The following is a 26906-nucleotide window of genomic DNA, read 5'->3' as shown; positions in this document are numbered from 1 at the left end:
TCTGAGCTCCGAATCTAAGCTGCCCGCACACGTAACAAGGGATTTCTCAAACACTAAGGCAAGGTAACCGCGCCTCGAAGCTTCAACCGCGTTTCACTTCAGCTTCGCTTTGAAATGTAAATGCAGAGAACCACCTAACCTGGCATAACGATTCCCGAGGCGAGGCATTCAAGAACTCTCCTCAGAGCCTCGCCAGCGCCCATGGGTCTGTTAGCAGTTCCAATAGATTTCTCACACAGCAGCTCTAGAGGCTGAAAGACAGTTTGGAAAAGTGAGAGAAGCAAAGGCAGGCGCTTGCGCTGCGACGACGGCTAGAAGCTGCTTCGAATTCACAAACGATTCAACGATGTAACGCTGTAGAAACCGTTAATCGATAAAACGATTTACACCGTAGACATTTGATACGCATCTTTTAAGGGCGGAAGCTGTTCACACTACATAAATCTTGAACTTAAGAAACGGACCGTGCGCTGACTGAAGAGAGCTGAACACCGGCTTGGAGAAGTGGCACCAAACCCCCAAAAAAACGAAACAAAAAGGGAAAAATTACCCATCCTCTCAGTGGTGCCCAAGTAGGAACCCGAGTACACAGATCTCGCAGCACTCGTATCACTATGACGCAGGACTTCAGCCCGTTAGCCCTGGCCTAGAAGAAGAATCAAAAGCAGACGCACATTCAATAAAAACACCGAAACTGCTCAGTCGCAGACATTCATTTTTTGCGGTGCTACTTTGTCAAGGGTAAACGGTATTTCGCATTACCATTTTATAACTTATAACAGTAACTGTAGCGTACAAAGGCAACATTACTCTTAACACAAAGCAGCAGCTATGCATCTACTCTTTAAAAAAGGTTCCTTCCGAACGTTTAATTCGCTTAAGTGCTTCTTTAGCAACTGTACCGCTGACAGACGCTAAGTTCAGCACGTCTTAACTATCATCCGACGTTAAAGTATTTTAAATAAAAAAAAAAAAAAAAATATAGTTAGCCCCTTAATAGTTTACAAATTTTCTACTTAAAGACAAATATAAGAACAAAATGCAAACCTGGAACCACTTGGCGTGTCGCAGTGACGCCAAGGCAGCAAGGCATTTCTGCCTGTCCAGAACGTCCGGGGAGTCGTTGACTGATAGCGTTTCTATTCGTGGATGGAATAAGAAGACAAGGCACAGTTTGACCAAGGGGGTTCTGTCAGGCGGAGAGGGGATGAGGCAGCTTCCTAACGGGCAGCTGAGGCTCCCAAAAGATCCTGATCTAGATCCTGTACCTGGAAGGACGGGTCTGCAGTGCGCTCGCCTAGCGGCCTCGCTTACAAATTAAAACTGCAGAGGCGGGGGGGGGAAGTTCAATTAACAGGGACGGACTGGAATCTGTTCTGCGAGGAAGAGACGGGGCGTGAAACTCGGTGGGAGAGGACAGAAATCCTTTACGACTCGAATGAAGTGGTAGCGTACGAGGCCGGTAACAGGTAACGAAGGGAAATTTAAAATAAACCCCCACGCTGCGTTTAGCTTTAGTGGAGGATCGGGGTGGGGGGGAAAGCTTTGCGAGGATCAAGGGAACCCCCTCCGCCCATAAGGCTTGACTGCCCTGGCCCCAACCCGTGACAGAGAGCGTCCTGTTGGTCAAAGGTCCAGCGTCCCTAAAATTGACAAACTAGAAGGCTTGGTAGACGAGGTCAGATATCAAAACCATAGACAGTCAATAGAGCACAAAGATATTTTCCAGTCTGTGCTGCAGCAAAATTGAAGATATGGTTTGAAAAAGCGCAAAGTTTCTCAAGACCAGGGTTTTAGATAAGGCTAGTGCACAGAGCGAGCGTTTGACATCCACCAATTCGACAGCCTACGATACAGAACCCATCGTAGTGAAGCAATTCAAGCGCAAAAAAAAAAACCGTCTGTGAATTCTTATTCCAAAGGGAATTTGAGAGCGAATGGAGAAGCTAACTTTATCCAAAACTCTGCATCACTTTCTGGAATTCTGAGCTTTAGCTGATGAAACAGCCAATCGAGGAGACCCAGAGCACCTATCATTCTTGCTGCAACACAAACTGCGTGGAACATCCAATTTCATGTACATGCAAGTCATTTAACGAGAAGCCTTCGAGATTTTTTTTTTTTTAAATGTATCTGGTTTATATTTTTATGTCACTGTGCAGGCCACTTACATGGCTAGGTACAAAACAAGATTAATACAACAAGATGACGTATTAGTGAACTAAAGGCCCAAGAAAAAAAAAAAAGAAAAGGATAAAAAAAAAAGTAGCAAAATCCCATCTGAAAGGTGCTACTCAGTTTCGGAAGCTCAGTCCGAATAAACCGTAACCGTGATCTCATGAGGTTGGTGTTCTCTTATGGAATTTTGAATTTGCAGAAAAATAATTGTCGCCGCTTCGGCTGAAACTGAAGAGCACGCTTTAACAGTGAATTAGCAACAGAAATGTACGGGTTTCCAACCGACTGTCGGCTGTTTTCAGTCTTCCATACCTCCAGCTAACTGTTTTTCCATTTCTTCTCTGACTACAGGTGATGTCAAGTGGATGGTCAGTGTCAACGGCGGCTCTTTTGTGTTCTTAATTACAATTGCAGCATCACCAACCGACTGGATTATTTCATATTTGTCTTCGGTAATAGCCTGCAATATAATTTCACCGCTTAGCAAAAGTCTAATTCGTTTCCGAGTGATTCGCAACATCCTTTTCCAACCAAAACCAAGGTCTATAAACAAAATTTCAGCTAATAAAGAGAAGTTCATCTAACAAGGCAATTCCAGAATAACACTCCACACCTACGAAAATTACTTTTCCGAGACAGAAAAAGGGTATCAAAACAAACGCCATCGGTGCCTTTTTAACCATTTACAATCTATTTCGCTTGTTCTGCAACAAGCACACGCAAACATTGAAAGGTTTTACTCACAGCAAGCTGTACTCCAAGATTGTCAGCTACTTTCTCCAGGAGATCTGTGGTGGGTTTATCTTTGCACAAAAGAACTAGCTCAAGATCCAAGTCCCCCTTCAGTAACAGGCCTTTCGCTACAAGCCCTACACGCATCACTCCACGCAGGGTCCTAGTCAACTGCTCCGTGGCCTTCTGATCCCTGCAAATACACAGGCTACAATCACGACGGCTTCAAAACCAGAAGAATTAACTGCAGCCGGGTAAGCACGAACGCTCAACCCAAGCTAAGGGATCGATCTGCAAAGATTAAACACGACACACGACCCCCGCTGAAGGATTTGCTACACCTGCATGGGAAAAGTCGCTTCAGCCCCGGGTTAGTTAATTCCTCTTAACTCCACAGCCAGGGAAAACAACTTTTCCAACTGCAGCGAGCGGATTTTTACTAATCTAAGTAAGAAGGTGCTACTACTTCTGGCAGCGCCCTTTACAGGCACGTGTTCGGTGATGTTCCTTACCCTCCTTCCTTGTTTTCCTCTTCGGCTGCCGTCTCCATGGACTCTGTTTCTGGCTGCTCCCCGCTGACTTTTTCTTGCTCGTCGATCCAGTCGGACACAGCTTTGAGCGCTCGCTCCGTGTGGGACACCATGTTCTGAACCGCCTCCAGCTCCTCCTGCGTCGGGTAAACGGCCGAATGTTTGGCCATCACGTGGCGGTCGTCGTTCACAAAAATACGCATTGGTCGCTGAAAAGGGATTTTGAAACAATTTTAGCGAGAGCCGAAACGCGGGTATTTCTCTCGCGAGTCCGAAACCTCCCGATCCTTACCATTTTTGCTTTTGAATGTCTGTCCAAGCGTTCAAAACGTGCTTATTTAGATTCTTCCACCAAAAAGACTGTACCAGTACCACGCTTTTCTGTAATCTGAAAGCAAGAGAAAGCCAGTTAGCAACGCTGGCAGGCTGGTCCGTCCCCACAGCCTGCTTGCTGAGCGTACACAGGAACGGAAACAACTGGCACTGATAATTGGAAGCAATAACAGAAATCAGAAGTACGCGAACTCGTTAGCGAAAGCCCGGTTTTCTGCTCCTGATGACTTACATTCTTAAGACCTGAACGGTGCCCACGATAAGGATTACAGCCAGGTTTGTCACACAGCTCTCACCCCAACTTGCAGAGACTGCCCTCAAAGAAGGTTTGCACCAACCGCTCAGTGTGACCTGCCCAGCAGCTTAACGAGCACCACACGCTCATCCCCATCGTGGAGCAACGGCCGAGCGCGCTGCACAAGGCAAACGCTTTGAACCGTTCCCTCGTACGACCTCCTCAAGAAGCAAAGACGTCCCAGGAGCCTGAGCTGCACCCGACTGCTTGATTTTTCCCTCCTACTTCTCATTTGCAGCCCTAAGTATGTTATTTCGGCTCATATTCCCAAGGGGTTTTCCCGTTAAAATTGGATTTTTCCAACGCTCCTGCTTGTATTTCTAAAACGAAGTGCACTGAAGGTAAAGCACTCCCCAATATGTGCCGGAGCAGCCCGCGCTGGGAAAATTAACAGTCTATAAGCTAATATAATTCCACGAGGTAAAGAACCAAGTTGCCTTCGCCTGGTTGCCAAGGGAGGTGATAGCCTTCGTTCATGCTACTCAGAAGCAACTACTCGTAAAGATCTCTTTGCCATGTACCGCTCTTTACCCCAAAATTCATTTTACGGCCCCAAAGTAAACAAGCCTGCTTTTAATTAGGATCAATACGAGACAAGTTCAGTAGCTGCATCGAGTCTCTTCGCTTACTTTATCAGGAGGAAATAGTACAACCTTACACCAGCAAATCTGGTGTTGACGCGAGCACTCGCAACTCCTGAAATTCAACAGATTAAGCCGAAACTACAACAGCTTGTTTCCGAACAAGAAGCCATTTTCTAAGGGAACTAACCCACCCCAATAGCCCGAGCCCCGGCCGAGGCAGTGAACTTCTTTTGTTAAAATCCAAGCACTTTGTTCCTCTGTTTTAGCCAAGGGGCCTTCGAGCAGAGAAACATCTGTGTCCTGCAGGACTGACTTATGCTTTGCGGGAGAAGACAGCTTCCCGAGATCGCCTTCAGATGCGAGCCGGCTTCTGGCAAGAACTTCAAAACGCCATCTCGCACCCACTGGGATCGACTCTTCGGCATCAGTATCGTCGTTTCCCACGCGACTAGCGTAAGAATCAGCAGTTGCTTGACTCACGGTCATTAATTTGACCAAACGTCTTTAATAAAACTCTCGATTTACTAACTGAAACCGCACAGGGGCAATCCCAGTCCCGCAAACACCTGATGTTTCGTGGTAACGCCAAGAATTGTCAAGTGCCATTTAAAAGCGTCAGCACAAGCGAGGCAAAGGAAGAGCCTCAGCGCCTGAAGATGATGGAGATGAAGGCCACCGTCATCCGCATCCACCAGCTGCTTCACTTCATTTTACAACCAGCTACACATCAAAACTGCCCGGTAACTAAGGCTCTCAAAAACACTGCTGGAGAAAGTAAATCACGCCTCAATTATTCCAGAGCTCACAACCCAATCCGACTTCTCTGGGAGTCCTTCCGTTTCGAAGGAGTTTCACTCAAAATGAAACCAGACCGAAGCTTGCTTTTGCTTTTTTCCACTGGAACCTACCCCGAGCCGGCCCGCTCCCAGCCTCGCCCGTAATCGCTACGTACAGTTCGCAAACCCAAGGCTTTACTTTTTACACTTTACAGATGACACAAACTGCAAGTAAGCCCGACCAATCTTAAGTATCAATTGTCCAAGACACTAGGAATAATAATAATAAAAAAGAACAAATAATTAACTGCCCAAATACTTAGTGCTTTACTAGAGTAACGTCATTATAACTCTATAAAGTAACACGAAGGGCCTGGGCAGAAATCAGGACCCTGCTGCGCTACTTGTTTTACAAACAGAGCTGGGGCTCACGACCTGAAGGATTTTCTAGGATAAAATCGGGAAAGCTCATTTCCTCGAGCCGCCGTCGCTGTACGGACTGGGTATTCTATGGCACAGAAACACCTCCGCTTCCAGTCCTGCAAATATTTACGCACGGACGACTTTGGTAGTGTTACAAATCCGGATCTAATGGTAATTAAACCCAGATGTTAGTGCCCGCCGAGCGGGGAGCATTACTCCCAAGCTACCTGCAAGAACCCACGAGGCATCTTCTCACGTCTGCGGGTGCCAGCCTCCCAATCCACTCCTACTTTGGACTGGACCCCGAAGAACTCGTACACCCTGCACACAGTTATTTTTTCTTAAAGCTCCCTTAATTTCCTCCAAGCAAGGTAAGAAATTAGTTGAAATCCAACCTAGCGAGGCAGCTGTTTCTACCGTCAGAAAATACTACAACAGCCTGAGAAACGAGACTCCCGTTTCCTGCGATTTCTAAAGACGGACGTTGGCGCTCTTCTTGAAATCACTGAAGTTCATTTCTAGTGAGAACCCAGGAGCTGATGCTGCAGCATCACAGGATTCACGCCTCTTGGGGAAAAGAACCACAGAACAAGTTAAAAACACGAACACGCTCAGTAACGCACAGTTCCTGACACTGCTCTTGAGGCTGACCGTCATTAAAATTTGAGAAAAAGGAGAAACTTTGAAATTCCACCCTTGTTTTAAGCCTCGCCTGCTCCGCTCTCCCCCTCCTACGATTTCCACTACCAGCTTGATTTCACCAACAAACTTTCCACTCGATTCGAGTCTTCCGACAGAAGGAGCAGACTCTCCGAAACATTTGTTGGGGGGGTGGATGAGAAAATGATAAACAGAATGCAAATGGTTGAAACTTCTGCCCTAGATCGGGGGAAAGTTTAACACACGTGAAGAAGCTCATTTCGTTTTAGAAAGCTTCTACGTTTTAGGTAAGAGTTAGCCATTTTTAATCTGTGTTTTCAGCCTATCGTACCTGAATGGGATGCCTGGAGGAGCGCAAAGCCTCAACGCCTCGCTTTTGTTTGCGTGGGGACGGCTACCCTTGCAGGCAAAGCTCTTCCAGGTCTAAGGACACCGACAGCATCTATCCCCCATCCCAAGGCTACCTGGCTGACCGAGGTGACGGCAAACAAAAGCTGTCGGCTCTTGCGAAGCGGCAGCGACACGTAGGGAGGGGTTTTTTTGTTTTGTTTTGGTTGTTTTTGTTTTTTTTTTTTCCTCTGAACCGTCCAGAAACTGAGCGGCTACAAATAACGGGATCGATGAGAACAAGGGGAATTGCGAGGAAGCGATGGGAGAGCCCGGATAAAACCCTGGAGAGTGAAGTTTAGGACAGGAGAGCGCGGTCCTGTCCCGGAGGGGAGGAGGTAGGGATTTAAATCACACCAAAGGGGATGTGTTTCCACCTCACCTGGGCCGCCCCCCCACGCACACCCACCCGCGACAGCGGGGAGAAAGGCAAGAAGCCTGCGGGCTCCGGGGAGCTGCTGCTTCCCACGACGGGGTGGGCCGGGGGGGGGGGGGGGGGTCGGGAAGGGGCCCGGGCCCCCAAGGAGCGACCCTTCCCTCCTCCCCACTCCCATACGGGCAGCACCGCTCGGCCCCACGCGTGTGCGCGGGGAGACGACCGCCACGGGGGAGGGGGGGGGGGCGAAGGGGCAGGCGGGCCGCTGCCGCCATTTGCAAGCGCGGCGAGAACAAAGCGGCGGCGGGAAAATGGGGGGGGGGGGAACACGGCGCGACCCCCCCCCCCCCCAGCGTCGCGACCCCCCCCACGGCGTGAGGGGCGGCTGAGGGGGGGGGCGTGGGGGAATCTGGGGGGGGGGGGAGGGACGGGGCGCAGCCACCCCCCCCCTCCCCAATTCCTTAGGCCCCCCCCCAGCCCTCCCCTCACTCACCCCCGGCCCAACGGCCGCCCGCCGCCATTTTGTCTCCACAGCACAATGGGCCGAAAGGGAGGGAGGGAAGGAGGGAAGGAGGGGAAGGGGGCCGGGTCACCGCCGGCGCGGCCCGCGGCCCGCCGCCGCCGCCATCCAACACCCCCCTTACCCCCCCCTCCTCACCCCCCCCGCCCCGCTCCTCCTCCGCCTCTCTCTCCCCCCACACGGGCCTACCCGCCCTCCTCCGCGGCCCGTCCGCCCGGCACCGCCCCCCGGGCCCGCCTCGGCGCCGGGCTCCCCCTCAGCCGCGGGGGTTGAGAAGGCAGCGCGGTTCCTACCAGGGAGGGAGGGAGGCCTTGCTGCTGCTGCTGCTGCTGCTCGTCCCTCGGCGGCGGCGGCGGCGGCGGGGCCCGGGCCTGGGCCTGGCCGCGGTGCGGGGCGCGGTGCGGTGCGCGGTTGCGGCGGGGCGCGAGACTGCAGCGCGGGGGGCGGAGCCGCCGCCGGCGGGGGGCGCGCGGCTGTGCGCGAGGTGGGAAAGGGGGGGGGGGGGGAAGGGGGGGGCTGGGGCGGGAAAGGGGGGGGAGCGCGTGTGTGTGCGCGCGCGTGTGTGTGTGTATGTGTGTGTGTGTGTGTGTGTCCGTGTGTGTGTGTGCGTGTGTGGGGAATAGGGAGTCACGTGGAGCGCGGCGGTGGGAACCAATGGGTGAAGCCGGCGGGAGGGTGACGTGAGTGGGCGGACCCTGCGGTGGGCGGTGCTGCGCAGGCGCCGGGGCGGCTGGCGGAGGGGGCGGGGCCGGCCGGGGAGCGGGCTGAGGGGAGCGGGAGCGGGCGGCTGAGGGGAGCGGAGGGCTGAGGGGAGCCGTGAGCTGAGGGGACCGATGGCATAAGGGGACCAGTGGTCAGAGGAGGCCGGTGGTCCGAGGGGACCACTGGCCTGAGGGGACCAGTGGCCTGTTGGGGCTGGTGGCCCAAGGGGACCGATGGCGTGAGGGGGGCTGGTGGCCTGAGGGGACCGATGGCCTGAGGAGAATGTGGGGCACAAAGGGTCTTGGGATGCAGGGGAGGGCATCCCCTGAGGGGCTGAGCGCAAGGGTGCCCACCCTTGGGGTTCTGGGGCCTCCGAGGGGGCTGTGGGCCGGCTACCCGCCGTGGAGGTGAGCCCTTCAGGCCGGGGAGGGGCTGCCGCCCTGGTCTGTGCCCCCAGAGAAGGGCCCATCGACATCCCGGCCCCAGGGGCCCGAAGCCTGGGGCAGCCAAGAGCAGGGTTTGGCCAAAAGCCCGCTGTCCCACGTGGAAAGACACGAGTCACTGCGACATAGGGTTGATCTATAGGAGGGCACGAGTCCTATAGGCCCCTGGCGCAGGGGACACCGATGGGTGTCTGTCGCCTTCCACGGAGCTGCTGCCTGCGATGTGTTGGTGCGGCGGCAGAGGGTGCCACCCGGCCGCGTCTCCTGGCCGAACTCCTTAGAGCCCTGATGGTCTTGGCAGCCGGAGGGATGGGGAAGAGACGAACAACCTCGCCACGTACTAATTAACCTGGCATCAAGCTCCCAGAGCTCTGGGGTGCAGGATGAGCCCGTGGCCGCCTCAGCGAGTTCCTTCTCCCGCTGTAACGTAGAAGGGGAACGACCTCAAAGACGTCTTTTGCTTTCGTTGAACTCGAGCATGAACTTAAATGATTGTAAGTGTCTAAGTGAACGCTTGCTCCTTAACAAAAAAGCCTGTTAAACCTCTGCTGGAGATCGCGGTCTTCTGTGGGTCAAGGATTGTTGGACAATACCTTGTACTTAGTCAAAAAAAACCCGAGTCGGTGAAGCCCCAAACTCTGAAAAGAGGAGGCGGAGCGCTAAGGTGTGCATTGAAGCAAGCTGCGACAGCCCCTTTTTGGGGCGAAAGCCAGCTGTTACCAGTCACACGCGCCGTCACGCTCTGCTCTTTCTCCAGATGTTCTGCGCCGCCGGGCAGAAAAACGGCACGGAGACAAGCAGAAGCCACAACGAAGAGGAACTAACGAGCGCGGTTGGACCGGCGGCTTCCCAGAGGTCCCCTCCACCCCCAGCCCCTCTCCGAAGGGCTGCAGAGAATTTGGTAAAGGCTTTGCCGTGACGTCAGAGCCCCGTGAGGTCAGAAGGAAGCGTGCGGCAGAAGCGAGGTCCAAACAGGCACTTTTATTTGTGGTTGCAATGCTGACATCGATGGAACCATCACACATGACATCAGGAACGCGCGCGGACGCTCCCGCCGGAGACACGTCCTTGCATAGGAGCCCCAGTGCATAGTAGGAGTAGTTAATGCCTCAAATACATTAAAAAAAGAAGGGATTTTTTTTGTAGAACATCAGCCCTGCAGTTTTTAGCACTTTTTTTTAGTTTTTTTTACTTGCCCTGGCCTGATTCAGGGAACGATTTGGAGCATGCGCCGTTTATAGGGACAAAAGTTGCATCTCAATACAGAAAAGACCGCGATTATTCGTAAAGACAAACAAATTAATGCCTTTAAATACACAGCTTTACATGGGAGACGTGCTCCAAGTGCACGGATCAGTCCATGCTTGCACAAAGAAATAACCCAAGTCACCGAGTGAAGCCTTTCCGGACACTAAAATCCAGCCAGACAGCCGCCCTCGCCCGAGTGGCTCTCATTTTTTTTTTTCCAAAAACCCCTCATTTACTGGAAGATTTGCCTCTCTGCTTTCCGAAGCTCTCGGCCAGCGCAGTGCCTGTAGTTTTCAGCTTTGAAAACCTGGCTGCTACTTCGGCTTATTGGAAATAGGAATCCCTAATTCTGCTCCTCAAATACCGAGTCTACAGAATGCAGCAGAGCCAGCCCCACGGCCCAAAGGACACCTTTTGCTAAATTTATTCTCTATTTCAACACTTGTATTTCCAGACCTAAAAATCTCTACTGTATATTGGCTGTTTACGCAAATAAGTCGAGTTAGTGATGGCCCTCTGCTACTTCCGACAGCGTTTCCACAACCAGAGTGTCTTGACATAAAAAGCGAACAGCTGAAGTCGAGGAGCGAGAGTAAACTTACCCTCTACGCAAAAATTTCAAGCAGGAAATAAAACAAACCACCTCAAAACCTACACAAGGATGGGAGAGGAAACAAACTAAAATAATTCAGCATCAGGCTGCAGAAAATGTTTTCTCGTAGGTGCTAGTATAGCTGTAAACTGAATATATTCCCGTAATTTTTCCCTTAATTATTCCCACTTACCCCCTATCCCAAACCGAGAGGATTCTCCTCTCTTTAGCTTGACCTTTGCCTTTTCTTTTTAGCTTTACCTTTGCCTTTTCTTTTTAGCTTTACCTTTGCCTTCACCTTTTCTTTTTAGCTCTCCCCCCGAGCATTGGATCGGCTACATCGCGATGCAGGGAAAAAGGCGCTTTAGAGAAACGACGGCGTTTGATGCCAGCAAGCGTAGCTCTACGCCCGCGATCGGCTTAGGAAGACGGCGGCGGTGCTGCACCGCCCCAGGCCAGGGCAGTTACGTCTCGGCGTGCTGCCAGGTAGATATTTCAAAATCCGTCACAAAAACAGTACTGGAAGAGATGGAAATAACGGCTACAGAACCGAAACAACTAGTAAAAGCGAAATATACAAAACCCCCAAACCATTTAATAATTCAGATAGAAAACTTTCCTTGTATCTTACAAAAATACTACAGGGATCTAAAGATTACTAAGAAATATGTATAAAAGAAGCAAAATATATCCTTCAGCACAAATCAAACGTGGCTAAGCAAACGTTTGCGATAAAGAGGGTTTGCATTTTTTGTGGCAGGGAGGTGCGTGTGACCCCACAAGCCTCCTGCTCCCGCTGGCTCCCCGTGCTTTGGGAGCTGTGACGCTGTCCACCAAAGCCTGAGTACATTTATTTTTAAACAAATTAAACCACAAAAAAGTACAGTTTGTGGTGGGGACTGTACCCGGGCGAGCCTCCTGTTGCTCAAAGGACACTTCAGCAGCTGCACCTATCAGAGGAGGCGTTTTAGTTTTGTTAAATTTTGGTTTTAATATTTGTGGTTTAGTGATGTTTAACCCCCTTTAATCTATTTCTCAAAAACCTCCCCTTTTTCTCCTGACAGGAGCTGCCAAAGGTCTGGACCTTCCCGTTAGAAACAGCAGTCAGCTACAAGTCCAGGCGACGCCGTGGCATCTAAAGGACGTAAGGCAACCTGTTGTTTGTCATTTGGTTTGCTTAAAATTACCTAATGTTAACCTAAAAAAAAAAAAAAAAAAGAAAGAAAAAAAGATATATACATTACTCCTTCACCATGCCCGCAGGTGGGGTCTTCCTAAATTCGTCACACAGGCAAAGCATTTTGTTCGACAGTTAGGGAAGGCTTTGCTGTAATTTTTTTTTTTTTTTTTAAATATATAGTGCAGGATTTTTGGGGGAGGAATCAGTAGAAGCTGTCAGTCCTAGAAAGATGCAATAACTGTACAGAGTGTCTGTCCGTCCGTCCCGGGTTGTATCCACACACAAACCCCTGGTTCCGCGGGATCCCCGTCCCAGTCCTGCTCGTCGACCCCTCGTTTCCCTCCAGCCTTCGCAGGTGGCTACAAGAACGCTAACTGCCATATTCCTAAAAGAACTAATTGTCTAAACGTGCTCAGCGCAACCCCAGCGCGGGGCCCTAAGGCGTCTCCGAAGGGTGGCAAGAGAAGCGAGGCGGATTCAGCATCTTTCAGCTCTCTGGGTAGGAATCAACAACTGCAATTAAATATTGGGGGGCGGGGGGGCCCTGCAAATAAAAACCCCAGTCGAGGAGCTGCTTAAAGCCCTCAGCTCGTTCGCCGGTCACCGCAGCGCCTGGGTTTACCCAAGCGCTAAGGGACAGCCGAACGCAGCTGACCTGAAGGTAACATCATCTTTTTTACCGGTATAAAATAAAATTACTAAATCCAATTAAACTCATTGTGGTGTGGGTTGACACCCCGGAAGACGGAACTTTGCCCTGTGTCAGAGACATTTCCCCGCTGCTTTTATCAGCACCTGCGCTGGCAGGATTCAGCCGGGAACTCCCCAGCTCGGTATTTGAGCTGGCTGGGGACCAACGGGACACGTTAGCTGTGACGAGTTCTGCGGAAGCAGACACGCTAGAGCGGTCTTCGTTTAGCAACCCCGACGATTTAAGGCCGAATCGTTAACAATAACCCATTCTTCTCTGGAGCGAACCCGCCCTTCTGCTGCTCGCCTGCCGCAGGGGTAAAGGAGACGGCGGTTCAAAGTTCATTAACAAGATTTCCATATGGGACAAAACGATGCTGGGCATCACCCTGCAGCTCTGCTCCCGAAGCGGGAATGGGAAGAGGAGGCGTGGAAGGGACGAGGGCAGGCTCTAGGCGTCCGGCTGACCTTTGTTCGTCTTCTTCAGGAGCTTTTTCAGGTTGGGTGACATAAAATAAGGCTTTTCGGCCGAACCGTCGTTACGCTCCAGGTCTTCCACTGCAAAAAGAAACCCCCCCCGCCCCGCGCAGCAGTGGCGGGGGGGACAGACACACAGGTTGGTGTGGCAGGAGTCACAGCAATGCAGCAAGGAGCCTGCAGGCAGAGAGCTGCTAGAGCAGCGGGCGTCCTGCTCGTCTGATAATTATCTTTGATAGAAAGACAAGTCTTGCGGCTCATTGCAGGCAGGGGGTATTTTCTCCCTGTGTCACAGCTAAATGCCCCCAGCCGTACAAACCACCACAGCCGCACCTTTCCCATTTCACGGGGAGCACCACGCTCTGGAAACAGGCTGCTATTATTTAGAAGAAAGCAGAGATTTGGGTGGGTTGTTGGTTTTTTTTTTTTCGGGGGGGGGGGGGGGGGCAGTGGGAAAGTTTAACAGCGCCGTAGGAAAAGAGGTCTCCTCGGCACGCCGCTCGAGCTCTGCCGGCTGGGAGCACGGTTCCCCTCCTCTACGGAGCCAGGCAGCGCGGCTCTCCCTGCTCTTTGTGCAGCAGAAATGGCTCGTGACGCGAGCGCAAAGCAATTTCGCTCGGTATTCGCTTGGCGCTGCTCGCCGGGTGCGCGACGCCCTTGTCAACACGCCATGCATACATAATCGTTAGGTGTATTCCCAGCACCGAACGCGCTGCTCGGCCTCTCGCTGTTCAAAGCGAAGCAGCTGCGCCAACAAGAAGGAGTAGGAAAATCACAGCCACCCAAAAAAAAAAAAAACCAAACCCAAAACCAAACAAACCCACAAAGCACCAGCTTCAGAGCCGAGTGGAAGCGCCCTGGGATATTTTGAGAGGGATTTCAGTATTTCTCTGTGATGAAAATACGAGCGTTAACACTACGGCTTTGTCCTAAGAGGGCACGACTCAAAAGATGGGCCTCTCTGTCTGCGTGAGGATTTGTAATAGGAGATTTGGCCGCCGCTACCCGGGCTGTGTGCCACCAGAATGGCATTTTTTTAAAATCTTGATCATTTCTGGACTATCAAGAGGAGAAAACAAGGCGAGGATCCAGCCTGTGTTTGGCTGCCGTTTCTTTCGGGGCTGTAACCCTCACCAGCTGCCTCCCAGTCAAACTTAAGATGGTTTTTTTTTTTGGTCTGATTTCTCTAGCCATAGAGATGCCGCAATACGTCCCCGGTGTAACACCCGCCAGCGCAACGCACTATTTCCCCGTAGCCTTCCAGCCCATCAGGGATGCTCACGCCGCTCCTCCGGACATCGCCTTCCCTTGACGGACCCTCGGCAACTCAGAGTCGCCAGAGCCGGCCTGGGGACTCGCCTTCCACCCAGGCTCTGTCTTCCTTCCCACAGCCAGCAGATCTGTACGCCCTTGGCAAGCATCCCCACCTACGGTCTGCGTTAGCGTGGAAAGTCGTTACAGCCCTCCAGCTCCTCCGCTCCGTAGGAGCCCGGACCGGGCAGAAGCCAAACCATCAGCTCAACCACCTCGAGGGGGAAAAAGCAGAGCCCGTCAGGCGGCTCCCAGGACGAGCCACCACCTCCCTGCAGCAATTAAACCTCCGTGCAACCAGCAAGAGACACCATTTTGAACGAGGGACGCTGCGAGTAAAAGCCCTCTGAGTTTTAACGGCTTGCAACCGGCGACGGCTCTTTTCGGCTTCCCTAAACCGACAGTGCGAGGAAACGGAGTTTTTCAGCTGCAAAAAGGGCGAGCTCTGTTTTGTGACGAAGGCCCTGCTGATGCAACAGACTTAAAAGCAAAAGATCTGCAATCTCACAAAGAAATCTTTTTAAGTGCGCCAACCCGGTTTTGCATAGAAAGCATGGGCGAGGAACGAGGCTCCTTGCTCTTTGCTGGGGGCAGAACAAAGCGGAAAGCGCGGAGAGACCAGTTTTCGGGCTGTCGAACCCACTCAGCCCGTCCCACAAACTGCCGACCTGCAACACGAGATACCTCCTGCGAGCAGAGCAGCTCTCCCATCCTTTTCACAGCTGGCGGTTAGGAACAAAGATCTCCGCTTCAACGCGAAACACAACTATACATCGGCACCCCTGCGCGTCCAGCCGGTTCCCAGCCGCTCGCCGGAGCGGAGCGTTCCTCGCCGGGCGCTACCGGGACACGTGGGACCCCAGATTAACTCTAGGTGACACTCTAGGTTCGTTCTCTCGATACAAGAATATTCATTATTGGGCAGGAAGGTAGATTTGATACAGCATCGGGCGCTGAGGAATCGGCACCCCCTCTACCCTCAAGGCTTTGAAGGACATCCAGGGGAAAGATTTGCACCGTGGCTGCCACCCGCGGGCTTAGGAGAACGCTGCTTGGGTTGGGGGGCCGAGAGCGTCCTGCGGCCCCCCCCGGGCACGCAGCCTTCCTCCCGGGGGCAGCCCCTAGCCTTGGCTATCGGCGCTTTTGGAAGGCTCTAGGTTGCCCTTCAGCAGGATCTCACTCAGCTCGGGGGACATGTAGTAAGGCCTCTCGGGAGATCCATCGTTCCTCTCCAGGTCTTCACCTTTTCGCAACCCCAGGAAGAAGCGGCCGTGATGGGGAAGGGTGAAAAATAGCGGAAGAGCCGGGGAGAGGCAGGGCAGAGATGAAGGATGGAGAACATGTGAAGAGAGACACGAGGGGGAGAGGGGAAGAGGGGGGAAAAAAAAAAAAAAGAAAAAGAAAAAAAGAGGGGGAAAAAAAAGGAAAATTGAAGTTAGTTGCAGTTAGGTTCCACCGAAACCAAAGCACCAAAACAGAAAGACTAAGAGAGACCGCAGGAGACCCGAGGACAGGCTGTGGGTCTCTGTTGCTCGCAGGCAGGGGGGAAGCAGATGCTGGTAAGAACGCAGGTAGGAGTTGGTAAAGGAAAAAGCGGGAGAAAAACCACACAGAGAGGCCACGGGAATTTGGAGCAAACCCCAAATCTGGACAACTCTGGGGGTCAGCCCCAAAGGGAGGGAGGTTTTGCTACCACGAACTCCTGCCCAGCGGGAGATGGACCCTCCGAGCCAGACACTTACAGAAGCAGAGGAAGAGGGTGTCCACGCACATGCCGTACACGCTGAAGAACCCGTGGGCGATGAGGTAGGAGCCCACGATCACCGTCTGAAAGAGAAATTGTGCGGTCACGCCGCAACCTGGCATCTTGCAAAGACAGCAGAGCCCCGGTCCCTCGGCCGGGAGGAGGAAACCTGCTGAATCCCAAATTCCCCAGGGAAACGAGGAGAAGCGAACAGGGCAGGACTGTTCAAACCAGCCCGATTCAGGACAAAAGGCCTCAGCGACGACGGTGGACGGAGGCCAATCTGGGCAGCACGGGAAGGGCGAGACGCCTCTTCGCGGCTGGCTGAAACAAAGGGCTTATTTCGGCGGGGACGGAGAAAACACCTTCAACAAAGAAGGGCCTTCAGAAGCAGCGAGCGGAGGGGTGTTTTTCAGGCATTCGTGTTAAAGAGCTCTTCCCATTTCTTCTAAATTCACCAAAAGACGAGAAAGCGGCTCACCAGAATAGGGACCCAGTAGTAATTCAGGGGCGGCGCTGTGTCTTGGACCAGCTTTATCCGGTGGGTGAAGAAAAAGAAGGCAAGGATTCCTGGAAAAGCAAACGATGAAATCACTGTGGGATGCCAGGCAGAAGGAAGGCAGCAACGGGTGGGGGGAAGGAGATGTAAAATGGGACGGAAAGGAACGGTTTCATGGGAGGGGTGACAAGAACAGAGGTTTTGGGAAGGCGTAACCGGCTACGAAAGCCTACAGCAGCCGTACATCCCGAGGAGAAACTTCCAGTCCCCAGCACTTACCGACGCTTCCCACGATGAGGAGTTTACCGAGGAAGAAGAGGAAATCGGTGACTTTATCTAAAACGGCCACCCTGGAAACAGAGAGAGATGAGCATCCACATCCGCTCCCCACCCTGACTTCAGAAGGAAGTGCGGGAGGAGGCGGCCAAGGCGCACACGGCATAAAACGCCGTGAAAGCCTGCAAACACGGCAGGCAGATCAGGGTTGATCTTTGGCAGCGAGAAGGACTTGGAAATAACCAAGTCTGCTGTCGAGAGCAGAGCCCTCGCACCCACCAGGATCTCACCTAATGATGTTCCTCATCAGCAGGAAGAACGCGTTCCTGGCGGAGGTGCAGAAGTTGGTGCCGTAGACGGCGATCTAGAGGGGGTCCCGGAAAAAAGAGGTGGAGAAGAGAGAAACAGAGCTGCACTGAATTCACCACTGAGAAGAGGGCGCAGTTAATCCCATCTTTGAGTAAAATGCTGATAAATCCCACCCTGGAAGCGCTTCTTCATCCACTGACAGGTCAGGCATCGCGGACACCGAGAGCTGAATCCCCCCACCCCGGTGTCTCTGAGAAGGTCCCTCCCAAAGTCAAAGCGACACAGCTGAGGTCAAGGCTTTCCAGCGAAACGGCTGGGAAACGCTGAAAAGCTTCGTTTTCCCATGACGTTGGGAGACACGGTTCTCAACAGCCACCCAAAGAAATCTCCAAGAGCGCCGAGACGCCCCCACCGTAGTCACGACCCTTTGGGCGTTAACGTCGGGAGACCCTTACCATGATGTACGCGTTTCTGTTGAGGAATTTGATGAATTTTTCCAGGCACCAGAAGCAGCACTTCAGGCAGCTCAGGAGGAACTTGGCAAACTTATTATCTGCAGCTGGAGGAACGCCACGGGAGAGGGTGAGCGGCCGCAGCGAGAGACGCCTTTTCTCACAGAAGCAACTTCAAGGCCCCTAAGGAGACGTCCCGCTGCCCCGTCACAGCCTCCCCCCCTTGCCCTGTTTTCAGCCCCCCCGGAGGCCGATACTGCTGCAGACAGCGGGATGAGCTCGCGTGCTCTTCCCACGCTTCTCGCTGTTCACATTTCACGATCCATAGAGTCGTACGGCCAGACCCAGACTTCCCTGGCACCCGTACAGACACCCAGGACTGGTTGACTTAGCCGTGGCGCATCCCTCGGCTCCCACCCTGTGACATGTCTCTTGGAGAAAGAGACGGCTATGGGATCCTAAAAGGAAAACCTCGATTCTCTACCGAAATACTGAAATTATTCTCTTGGACGTTAGCCACGAGCTCTGGCACCAAGGAACACGGAAGCAACTCGTTCCTCTGCTCATTTGCCATTTGAGCTTCGGTACCTTTTAATCTGTGGTCCAGATACTCCAGAGTGACCCTGATGACTTGGATGATGGCGAGGATCAGAGAGCCGAAGGCGAGCGAGCCGGTGTGGTACCTGGGAAAGATCGCTCCGGTTAGAAGGGGGCAACCTCAAGAAGCTCGCAAGTCCTCCTCGAGAGGGACGTACCGGAGCGCGCGGCCAAAGGCGGAGAAGAGGGGGAAGGCGGGCATGTCGTCGGGTTTCTTGAAGGCCCAGTAGTACGACGCGAAGGCCCCCGCCAGCGTCACCTGGCCCAGCGCGATCACGAAGTTGGCGAGCCAGAAGAACATGAAGACGTTGAAGAACTGGAGGACGATGAGATACTTGTGGTACGCCGTCTCGCCCCCGTAGAACGCGAAGAGGCACTGGGCGTCGGGGCACAGCTTGGTGACGTTGCTCGTGTTGAAGGTCTAGAGAGGACAGCAGACGCTCACGCACTGCGGTGGCCGGAGATGTGCCGCGAGGCGGACCGACGGCATCTTTCGGTCAACCCAAAGCAATCTCGGCTTTCAGAAGACATTATCCTGCTTAATTTTTCGGTAGCGTTTGCTCGGACCGAAAAGTCAGCTTTGCGCACACAACGGCTTGAAGAAAAATAACGACATGATGTAAACGAGTTCAGAAAGGCGGAATTTCACTTGGAAGAGCTTGCAGGCTCGAATAGCCACCAGAATATTTCTCATGTAATAAGCAATCTTATCTCTGACAGAGTAAGCATAGCATTTGTATGAGTTTCCCGACGTCCTCACCTCTGGTTTGCACGTCTGCCCGGAAAACTGGCACGCAGTCTCGTTAAACACCTTATAGACCGCCTCGTTGGAGGTGGAGAGGAAACTGCAGAGCAACCGTTAAGGAGATGCAATTTTGCAAACCCCAGACCCGAATCCTAACTCGGTTTTGTTCTCACCAGCCTCCTGCAATCGCTTTTCTACGTTCAGTTTTATTTTAAGTTAAACTTAGAGACTGAAGCTGGCAGTTTTGCAAACGGATGTGTCACTAATCCTGTTAGATGTTCGGCGCCCTGGAAGACCTTGGATTTCTGAGCAGCTTCCTTCCTGGGGAGCGGAGGCGCGGGGAAGAGGAAGAGGAAAGGATACACAGCAGTGCTCGCCCAGTAGGCGATGCAGAGACACAGCAGGAAGAAGGTGCACAACGGGAACAGCAGCGACATCATGATGTGACCAACAGCCCTGCCGAGAAGACGGTTAAAACCCCGTTAAAATCCTCGCGGCGATGGGAGGACCTCAGCGGCTGCAGCCCGGCCGTCCCCGAGTCCTCCCACCGCGACGGGTGACAACGGCCGCCTCTGCCTGGGGACGGGGGAGACCCGGACCTGCTGGCCTCCTTGATGAGCGCGATGGCAATGAGGATCCTCTTGCGGAGGAAGATGAGCAGCAGGATGATCACCACCTCCACGATGCACAGGATGATCACTGGGAGGAGAAAGGGAGCCCCGGGTAGCGCGAGGGCACGGCCGGCGCCCGATAGCCACCTTTGCCTTCCCAAGCAAATCCGTCACGGCACCAAACGCTCCTCGGGGGACATCCAGCACCGCAGTTCACGTGGAAAAGCGGCACCCATCCCGTGGCCGGTCATCCCAGCCGTAAGCTCAGTCCTGTGGCAGAGGTGGCATCAAGCCAAGCCGCCCTCCTTAGCCCAGCTCTTTGCCAAGGGCCGTGAAGAGACCGAGAAGACCCCAAACCTCCGTGCTCTCCCCTTCCCAAGCCCTGTCCCTCGAAGGGACCAGGGCTGGGGCGCATCCACCGTGTCCCATCCCGCATCCCGAGGAGGACGGAGACTTACTGAACGCCAGCCAGGTCTGCCGCAGGTGGAGGTAGACGCGTAGGTCTGTCTGAAATCCCAGGTCCTTCAGGGAGACGTCAGAACCCGCTTCCCCTTTTAGTTTTGCGTATTCCATGTAACAGTGGAAGATTCCTGGGGAGAAAAGCAGAAAATGGTCATATTTGCACTGAAAAGCGGAGACCGAGATGCCGGCAGCCTCTGCTCAACCCCACCGATGCCGATGTTCGGGTAGAAGACACCTGGAAGGACGCTGTGTACGGACTTTCTTCGCGCAAAGCCCACTTAAGATAGGGAAAGGAAAACGGGGAAAGCAGGGAGAAGCTCCCGACCACTCGCTCACCGTAGCCCAGCACCAGGATCACCATCACAATCATCACCCAGACCATGATCCCGGCCAGGAAGCGGAGCAGGACGATGAAGATGAAGCTGGCCACCATCGCGATCACGAGGCCTCTGCGGGAGGAAGGCAGCAACGCGTCAAAAAAACCAGGCGATGCCACCCCCCTCCCCACCGCTTTCCTCCGTCGGTCAGCTTGTCCTCTCTCCTTTCTCGAGCTTTAATGACGGGGCAGCCTTAAGAATGGGAATCGTTGATGGCGGAGGGGATGGAGCGTGAGCAGGAGCCGAGTAAAGTTGCTCCAAAACACCCTCCGCCATCTCTCGTTTTGTTTGAATGGAAATTATGCGAAGGCCAGCGGGGGGGAAAAAAAATAATAATGGGTAATTCATGAGCTTCGCCTCATGTTTGAGCACGGCACCAAGCCCGTGGCCGGCACGGCAGAACATCGGCCCTCGCGGGCTCCGGTCCAACCGCCCGCGGGAAGGAACGACCGTAACGCGTAGCTCGGCCCCTGCTCACATTATTATCCAGTACCAGGAAACCGTGTAATCTTCAAAGATCTTCATGGCCAGTTGTCTGGTTTCCAGGACCACGTTTGCTTTTCTGCAACACAAAAATAAACCACAAATGAAGCGGAAGCCGGGGGAAAGAAGCGGAGGAACGTCAGCCTGGGCTCAGCCTCAGCGAGGCTCTGCCCGCGCCCGCTGCCTGTACTCGCGCTGCCTCCACGGCCCCTCGTCCTCCCCCGCCAAACGGCCCTCTGCCAGACTCCCTGAAAACAAGAAAATTCAGCGACACTGAGGCTGATTTCCTGGCACTGGTTTCCTTCAAGCTGACCCCGCTGTTTCCCCTTCGCTCCCCCCTTCCAGCTCCTGTTTCAAACACGGGATATGGGTTTCGGTGCAGGATTTCTAGCAAACACAGGACCAGGGCTCCGTGCCGGGGCTTTCAAGGCTCTTCCACGATATAAATTGGTAAAAGAACGCGGTGCAGAAGTGCCAGCCGATAAAACCATTCGTTTCTCTTCTGGGTGAGGCAGCAATAACAAAGAAGCTCATTATGAGGCTGCCCCGGCTACGGTCGCATCCCCGCCACGTTGCTGTTATCACTGCAAACGCTCGCTCTCGGGACCGCCCCGGCAAAGACAAAGCGACCGGCGAACCGCGGCGCCTGCCCGGCGTGAAGGCTGTGGAGACTCACTTGGCCCCTTCCAGCAGCTCGGTGACGTTCCTCCGGCGCCCGCGGCCGTCGTCGTAGGTGGTCTCGTTGCCGACCATGATGACGCCCTTCTTGGCCCGGATGGCCGGCAAGCATCGCCGCGCCACTGGGCGAGAGGAGGGGGAAACTCAGCGTCGCAAACCTCAGCCGCTCTCGTCCAACCGCCCCGGGGAAACGAGCCCAAACCCCCTCCCTGTAGCCACGAACCTACACTGGAGCCCCAGAAACCCCAAACTGGAGCCTCTGACCCCCCCTCCAAAAAATCCCAACAGCCAGCCTGCGAAGCGGCCGCTTCCCCCGACCGCGACGGAAGCGAGCGGGCTCGTTAAATCAGCTCGTCGCAGCTCGTTAGCCCTCCGGACGTACGTGGGGTGCTGGGGATGATCATGGCCGGGCACTCCTTGTCCTTCAGCACCTCGACGGGAGCCTGGATGGGGACAGACGAGCTGGACGTTAACGCTTCGGGCAGGAATTACCGTGCGGGGAAGCGCCGACGTCACCGGGGCTGGCGGGGGAACGCCGACGCCGCGCTCCCGGCAACCCACCTTCTGCAGGTTTTTGAATTCGGGGACACAGAAGTGCCGGTAGTACTCCAGCTCGCCGGGCGTGCGGGAGTTGTAGGCGCCCAGGTACGTCAGGTACCGGTCCGGGCATTTGCTGACGCAGATCTGGATGGGAGAAGACGACATGGCGGGGGGGGCTGCAGGTGAAGGCGCGAGCCCCCTCCGCGGGGACGCCGCAAACCGGAGCTTTCCCGAGGAGAAGCGGAGCGTCGGGGAGCCGTGCCCGGCGCAGCACCCCGGGGCCGGGATCGCTACCTGCGTGGTCGGGCACTGAAACTCCAGCAGCACCAGTGGGCTGGCACACTTCACGATGTCGAAGTAAAAGAGGAAAGGTTTCTTCCTGCAAAGCAAACCAGGCGAAAAATAATAATTAAAAAAAAAAAAAAAAGCCCAGTTCGGGGAACCGCCTGCCCTGGGAGAGGCGATGGGAAGCACCCGCATCCCTGCGCCCAGGGGAAGGGGGACCGCGCGGCGTGGGGGGTCCCAAAAAACCCCCAAACCCCCAAACCCCAGGAGCTGCAAGCTGCTACGATGCTTTTCTGCGCCTCCCAGGAGCGGGCAAGGTCTCCGCCGCTCCCCGCAGCCAGAGGAGAGCAGGCAGCGCGGGCAGGGCCAGCTGCCCATCCCGGAGCCGCCGGCTGCGACACCCCAAGGTTACGGTCTCTCCGGCGATGCCGGGGTGCCGGTGAGCGACGGCCGCGAGCCGGGACACCTACTCGTTGGGGGTTCCTTGCTGCCCGCAGAACTGCCCGCGACTGTCGGTCGGGTAGATCACCTTCCGGGGGTCCCCGTGGGTCCAGGCTGAGCGGGGGGAGGCAGAACAAGGCGGCTGCGGTTACCCCCGCCGCCCTCGCTCCCTTATTTCCCCCCGCCCGCCGCTCACGAGACCCCCACCACCACCGCGGGGACCCTCTCGTCCCCATCCCGACGAGCAGGAGGATGCGACGCCCCTCGGCACGGGGTTTTACCGGCGTGGATGCCGAGCTGGCCACAAGCCGAGCTTTCCCTATTGCCAAAAACTTGCCGACGCGGTGAAAACCGGCGCAGACCCCCCCCTCCTCCCTCCCCGGTACGTACCCACGATGCCCACCACCACGTAGCCCACGATGGCGATGACCAGCAGGACGCAGCAGATAATGTCCGTGCAGCCCCTGCCAGCGGGAAGAGCAGCGTTGGGGACGGGAGACGGGCCACGGCACCGCCGCCACCGCCGGCGCCTCCCGAGAGGCTTCTCTTACCTGTCGTAGATGGGACCTTTGAAAGTCGGGTCGTATTTCTGCGGCGTCCCTGCGGAGACGAAGAAGGAACAGAAAAACAGTTTGGGGGATGGCTGGGATGGGAGGAAGGGGCTCCTCCTCCTCCTCTCCCCACCGCACGCAAAAAGAGAAGCGGAGGGAGCGTAACGCTGTAACCAAAAGCCTCGGGAGAAGCAGAATCGGGAGGGAAATAATCTCCAGATGCCATTTCCCTCCGTCCGTCCCTCCGCTTTCCAGGCACGGAAACAATTATTCCCTTGGAAAACCCATTTCCACGCCGTTTTGTTCTCTCCAAAAACGTTTCCCTGCGTCTGCCCCGACATACCCGAAATTCCTCGGAAGCACCGCGGAGGCAGAGCGGGGCTGGGAGCAGCGATGCCGGGGCAGGGGGGGGGGGGAACCCAAGGGGTTTCGGGTCCCGCAGAGCCGCGGCGTGGCCGGAGCGGCACGGGCAGCCGGCGCCGCGGCTCGCCGGAGGGACCCGCCTCGGTCCCCCCGGCGGCGCTGGGCTCCTGCCCGGCAGATCCGGCACGATCCTTTTTCTTCTCTTTATTTTTAGGGTGGGAATTCAGCCAGCGAAGGCAGCGCAGCCGTGGGAACAGCCCGGTGCTGGGACACGGCTGCTTTGGGGGGGGGCCTTTTGGGGGGCTGCGAGCAGCCCCATGGCGGGGACACGTTTACTTCAGGGTATTTTGGGGGGGCTCCGGCAGCTTGCTCCCCACGGAGCGCCCTGCTCCCAGCCCCGGCCTAATCTCCACGGAGCAGCCGAGCCCCCGCCCCAGCACCCACCCAGCCCTTTCCAAGAACCTGCACCCCAAAACGCCGGCGCGGGGGGGTCATTGCTGGGGGGGGGGGTGATAGACACACAGCAAGGAACAATTGAACCCCAGAGACCCCCCAAAAAACCCCCCAGGGACGGCCGGCGCCGGTGGTGACCGTGGCGCCGGCCGCAGTGACGAACCGCCACCTCGGGAACCTGTTTGTCCCAGTCATTAAGCATTAACCGCCAGTGCCAGCGACGCCGTTGTGCTGGTTATGCCGGTGCGCGGCGAGGGCGGCCCCCCGGCACCGCGGCCCCCCACGGCCGGGCAAAAGCAACGCGGCAAAAACGCAGCTGCTTTTGGTTTTGCTTTGTTTTGCCTTTTTTCCCCCCGTTCTCTCCCATTTTGGGTTTGTTTTTTCCTCCTTTATCTGCTGCAGTTTAACTTCCTCCGTGCCGAGTCGCGGCGAGCGGCGGTCAACGGTGCCCCCGACCCGCGGCGAGCGGTTGCCGACAGTGCCCCCGACCCGCGGCCGGGCTGCCAAGCCCCACGGAGCATCGTGCCCCGGCAGCACCGCACCTCGGCAGCCCCCATGGGACCCACCCCACCCTGGCCGCAGCAAGTGGGTGCCAAAGCCTTACCGTGCTTGCCGTAGTAGTTGTCCCCCTGGCCCCCCATGCCGGTGAGTGCTCGCGCCTCGGCCCGCGGCCCGCAGCAGACGCGCGGCAGCCCCTACACCGCAGCCCTCGCCGTATGCGCCGCCCTGGGCGTGCCGTTGCCCGCCTCCAGTTAAACACACCAAAAAACCACTCTCCGGTGCACAAACACGGCTTTAAAGGCACAGCTGCTTCACCACGACCCTCTGTGCCCGGCTGCTTTTCCGGCCTTGCAAAACACCGGCTACGGCACCAGCTTCCCACAAACCACCGTCGGGCCTGGCAGCCACCGACACGGCACGGTGGTCACCGGCACCGGGGAGTGGTCTGAGCCTGGCAAACCCGGCACGGCGCAAAGGTCGGGAGCATGCACGGGTAGGCGGCAAGAGTTGCTGGTTTCAACCGGCAAAGGGCACGAGGTCGGCGATGCCGGTGCTGATGCCCCCTGGTCCCGGCGACGCCGAGCTTCCTATCCCCACCCCAGGGTTATATTTAGGTGATAAATAAATAACCAGCCAGACACGCCGGCTCGTGGTCAGGAATAGCACGCTGCCGCCCCGGCACGGCCACGGCTTGGAGGGTCGCGGCCGGGCGGCACCGCGGCATCGCTGCCGGCGCTCATAGGCTGCCGGTGATGTCAGGGCAGCCGGGATTTACACCCGCCGAAGCGGCTTGGGAACAAAAGCCGAGGCTGGGGAGGGCTGGGCGGACCCCCCGCCCGGGAAAACCGGCGAGGACGCGGCATCCCACCCTGTCCCACCGTACGGGGGGGGTTCTGGTGGCCGGCTGGGCCGCAGGTCCCACCGGGAAGGGGACACGGCACCGGCTCCAGTGTCCCCCTCTTCTGCAACCCCCTCGCCGGGGCCGGAGCAGCCCACCGGGGCTCGGGGGCCACCGGGAGCCCCCCGGGACCTCCTGCACCCCACGGCAGGGACCGTCCCCTCACCGGCTGCCCCGGCACAGCGCCGGGAAGGGTCCGGCACCCGCCAACCCAAGCCGAAGCTGAGGGATGCTCTGAGCCCCCCGGCACAGCGCGCAGCCGTGCGGCCCCCCCCCAGCCCCAGCCGGCCCCCCCATGCACAAGCGAAGCCCCCACCCCTGTGGGTAGGGGGGTGCTGGGACCCCCAGGCAGGGCACGGCATCTGCTTAGGGTGGGGGGTGCCCAAACATGGGGGTCCCCAAACATGGGGGTCCCCAAGCCCGGGGGTCCCAAAACCGGCTGGCTGCCAAGCCTGGGGGGGGTCCCAAAACCCGGGGGTCCCCCAACCTGGTGGTTCCCAAGCCCAGGGGTCCCCAAAACTGGGGGGGGTGTCTCCAAAACCCTGGGGGGTGCCCAAAATCTGGGAGTCCCCAAACCCGGGGGTTCCAAACCCTGGGGGTCCCCCAGCACCGCACCCCGGGCACCCCCAAGCCCCCGGGCAGGCTGGGGGGGGGGGTCGGGGACCCCCGGAGGGCCCGGCCCCCGGGCTGGGGAGGCGGGGGGAGCCCCGGGGAGGGGAGGGGGGGGTGCCCGGTACCGTAAGCTCCGTCCGGGTCCTTCCTGCCCGCGGCTTGGTCCTCCATGGCGGGGCGGAGGCTCCGGGATGCTCCGGGCCGCTCCGGGCGGCTCCTCCCGCCGCCGCCGCCGCCGCCGCCGCCCCCGGTTCCCCCCCACCCACCCCGGGGCGCTGCGCCTGCGGCTGCGGGCGGGGCGGCTCCGGGGCCCGGCCACCGGCCCACCCCCGGGGCTGGGCCCCGCCGCTCCGCCCCGCGTCGCTGCGCCGGGACCCCCGGGGTGGGGGATCCGGGGGTCGGGGTGCTGCGGGGACCCCCGGGGTGGGGGATCCGGGGGTCTGGGTGCTTAAGGGACCCCCCATAGTGGGAGATCTGGGGGTCAGGGGCTGCAGGGACCCCCCCAGGGTGGGGGATCCGGGGGTCAGGGGCTGCAGGGACCCCCAGGGTGGGGGATCCGGGGGTCGGGGGCTGCAGGGACACCCGGGGTGGG

The 26906-nt window shown here is 56.3% G+C and overlaps 2 protein-coding genes across 6 annotated transcripts; both read right to left on the bottom strand.

The window, feature by feature from the left end:
- Positions 1 to 139: 139 nt before the first annotated feature.
- On the bottom strand, positions 140 to 7810 carry ILF3 (interleukin enhancer binding factor 3; the record flags this gene model as incomplete). Its single annotated transcript, XM_050914412.1, has 8 exons — positions 7768 to 7810; positions 3733 to 3828; positions 3423 to 3649; positions 2923 to 3103; positions 2491 to 2638; positions 1048 to 1139; positions 551 to 646; positions 140 to 251 (listed from the first exon to the last, which is right to left on the bottom strand). Coding segments are annotated over exons 2-8 (859 nt in total), but the record flags the coding sequence as incomplete, so codon positions are not given.
- A 2090-nt stretch (positions 7811 to 9900) lies between these two features.
- On the bottom strand, positions 9901 to 26489 carry SLC44A2 (solute carrier family 44 member 2). Of its 5 annotated transcripts, XM_050914454.1 has the most exons (23): positions 26440 to 26489; positions 23488 to 23536; positions 23327 to 23400; positions 22966 to 23050; positions 22505 to 22589; positions 22232 to 22354; positions 22053 to 22113; positions 21669 to 21792; positions 20988 to 21071; positions 20469 to 20581; positions 20129 to 20260; positions 19659 to 19758; positions 19423 to 19515; positions 19075 to 19159; positions 18473 to 18735; positions 18306 to 18400; positions 17721 to 17824; positions 17247 to 17320; positions 16960 to 17030; positions 16663 to 16751; positions 16180 to 16264; positions 13118 to 13207; positions 9901 to 11977 (listed from the first exon to the last, which is right to left on the bottom strand). In XM_050914454.1, the coding sequence occupies exons 1-23, from the start codon at positions 26483 to 26485 to the stop codon at positions 11973 to 11975; spliced, it is 2130 nt and encodes a 709-aa protein (XP_050770411.1). In that variant the 5' UTR covers positions 26486 to 26489; the 3' UTR covers positions 9901 to 11972. The 5 variants fall into 5 exon arrangements, with proteins under 5 accessions (XP_050770411.1, XP_050770408.1, XP_050770410.1 ...); XM_050914451.1 differs by having other exon boundaries at positions 9901 to 13207; XM_050914453.1 differs by lacking the exon at positions 26440 to 26489 and adding an exon at positions 24908 to 24987 and having other exon boundaries at positions 9901 to 13207.
- Between the last annotated feature and the right edge of the window lie 417 nt (positions 26490 to 26906).

This window comes from Gymnogyps californianus, unplaced genomic scaffold (genome assembly GCF_018139145.2).
Source record: "Gymnogyps californianus isolate 813 unplaced genomic scaffold, ASM1813914v2 HiC_scaffold_40, whole genome shotgun sequence".
Taxonomy (NCBI): domain Eukaryota; kingdom Metazoa; phylum Chordata; class Aves; order Accipitriformes; family Cathartidae; genus Gymnogyps; species Gymnogyps californianus.
The sequence above is the reverse complement of the archived record's forward strand: the minus strand, read 5'-3'. Positions and strand labels throughout refer to the sequence as shown.

Excerpts from the sequence above, each read along its gene's own strand:
- SLC44A2 (XM_050914449.1), bottom strand. The coding sequence starts at position 26,485 with ATGGAGGACCAAGCCGCGGGCAGGAAGGACCCGGACGGAGCTTACG. Across the intron at positions 21,793-22,052 it reads GATCATCCCCAGCACCCCAC|TGGCGCGGCGATGCTTGCCG; the intron begins GTACGTCCGGAG and ends CCTCTCGCCCAG. Across the intron at positions 20,582-20,987 it reads TCCTGGTACTGGATAATAAT|AGGCCTCGTGATCGCGATGG; the intron begins GTGAGCAGGGGC and ends TTCCTCCCGCAG.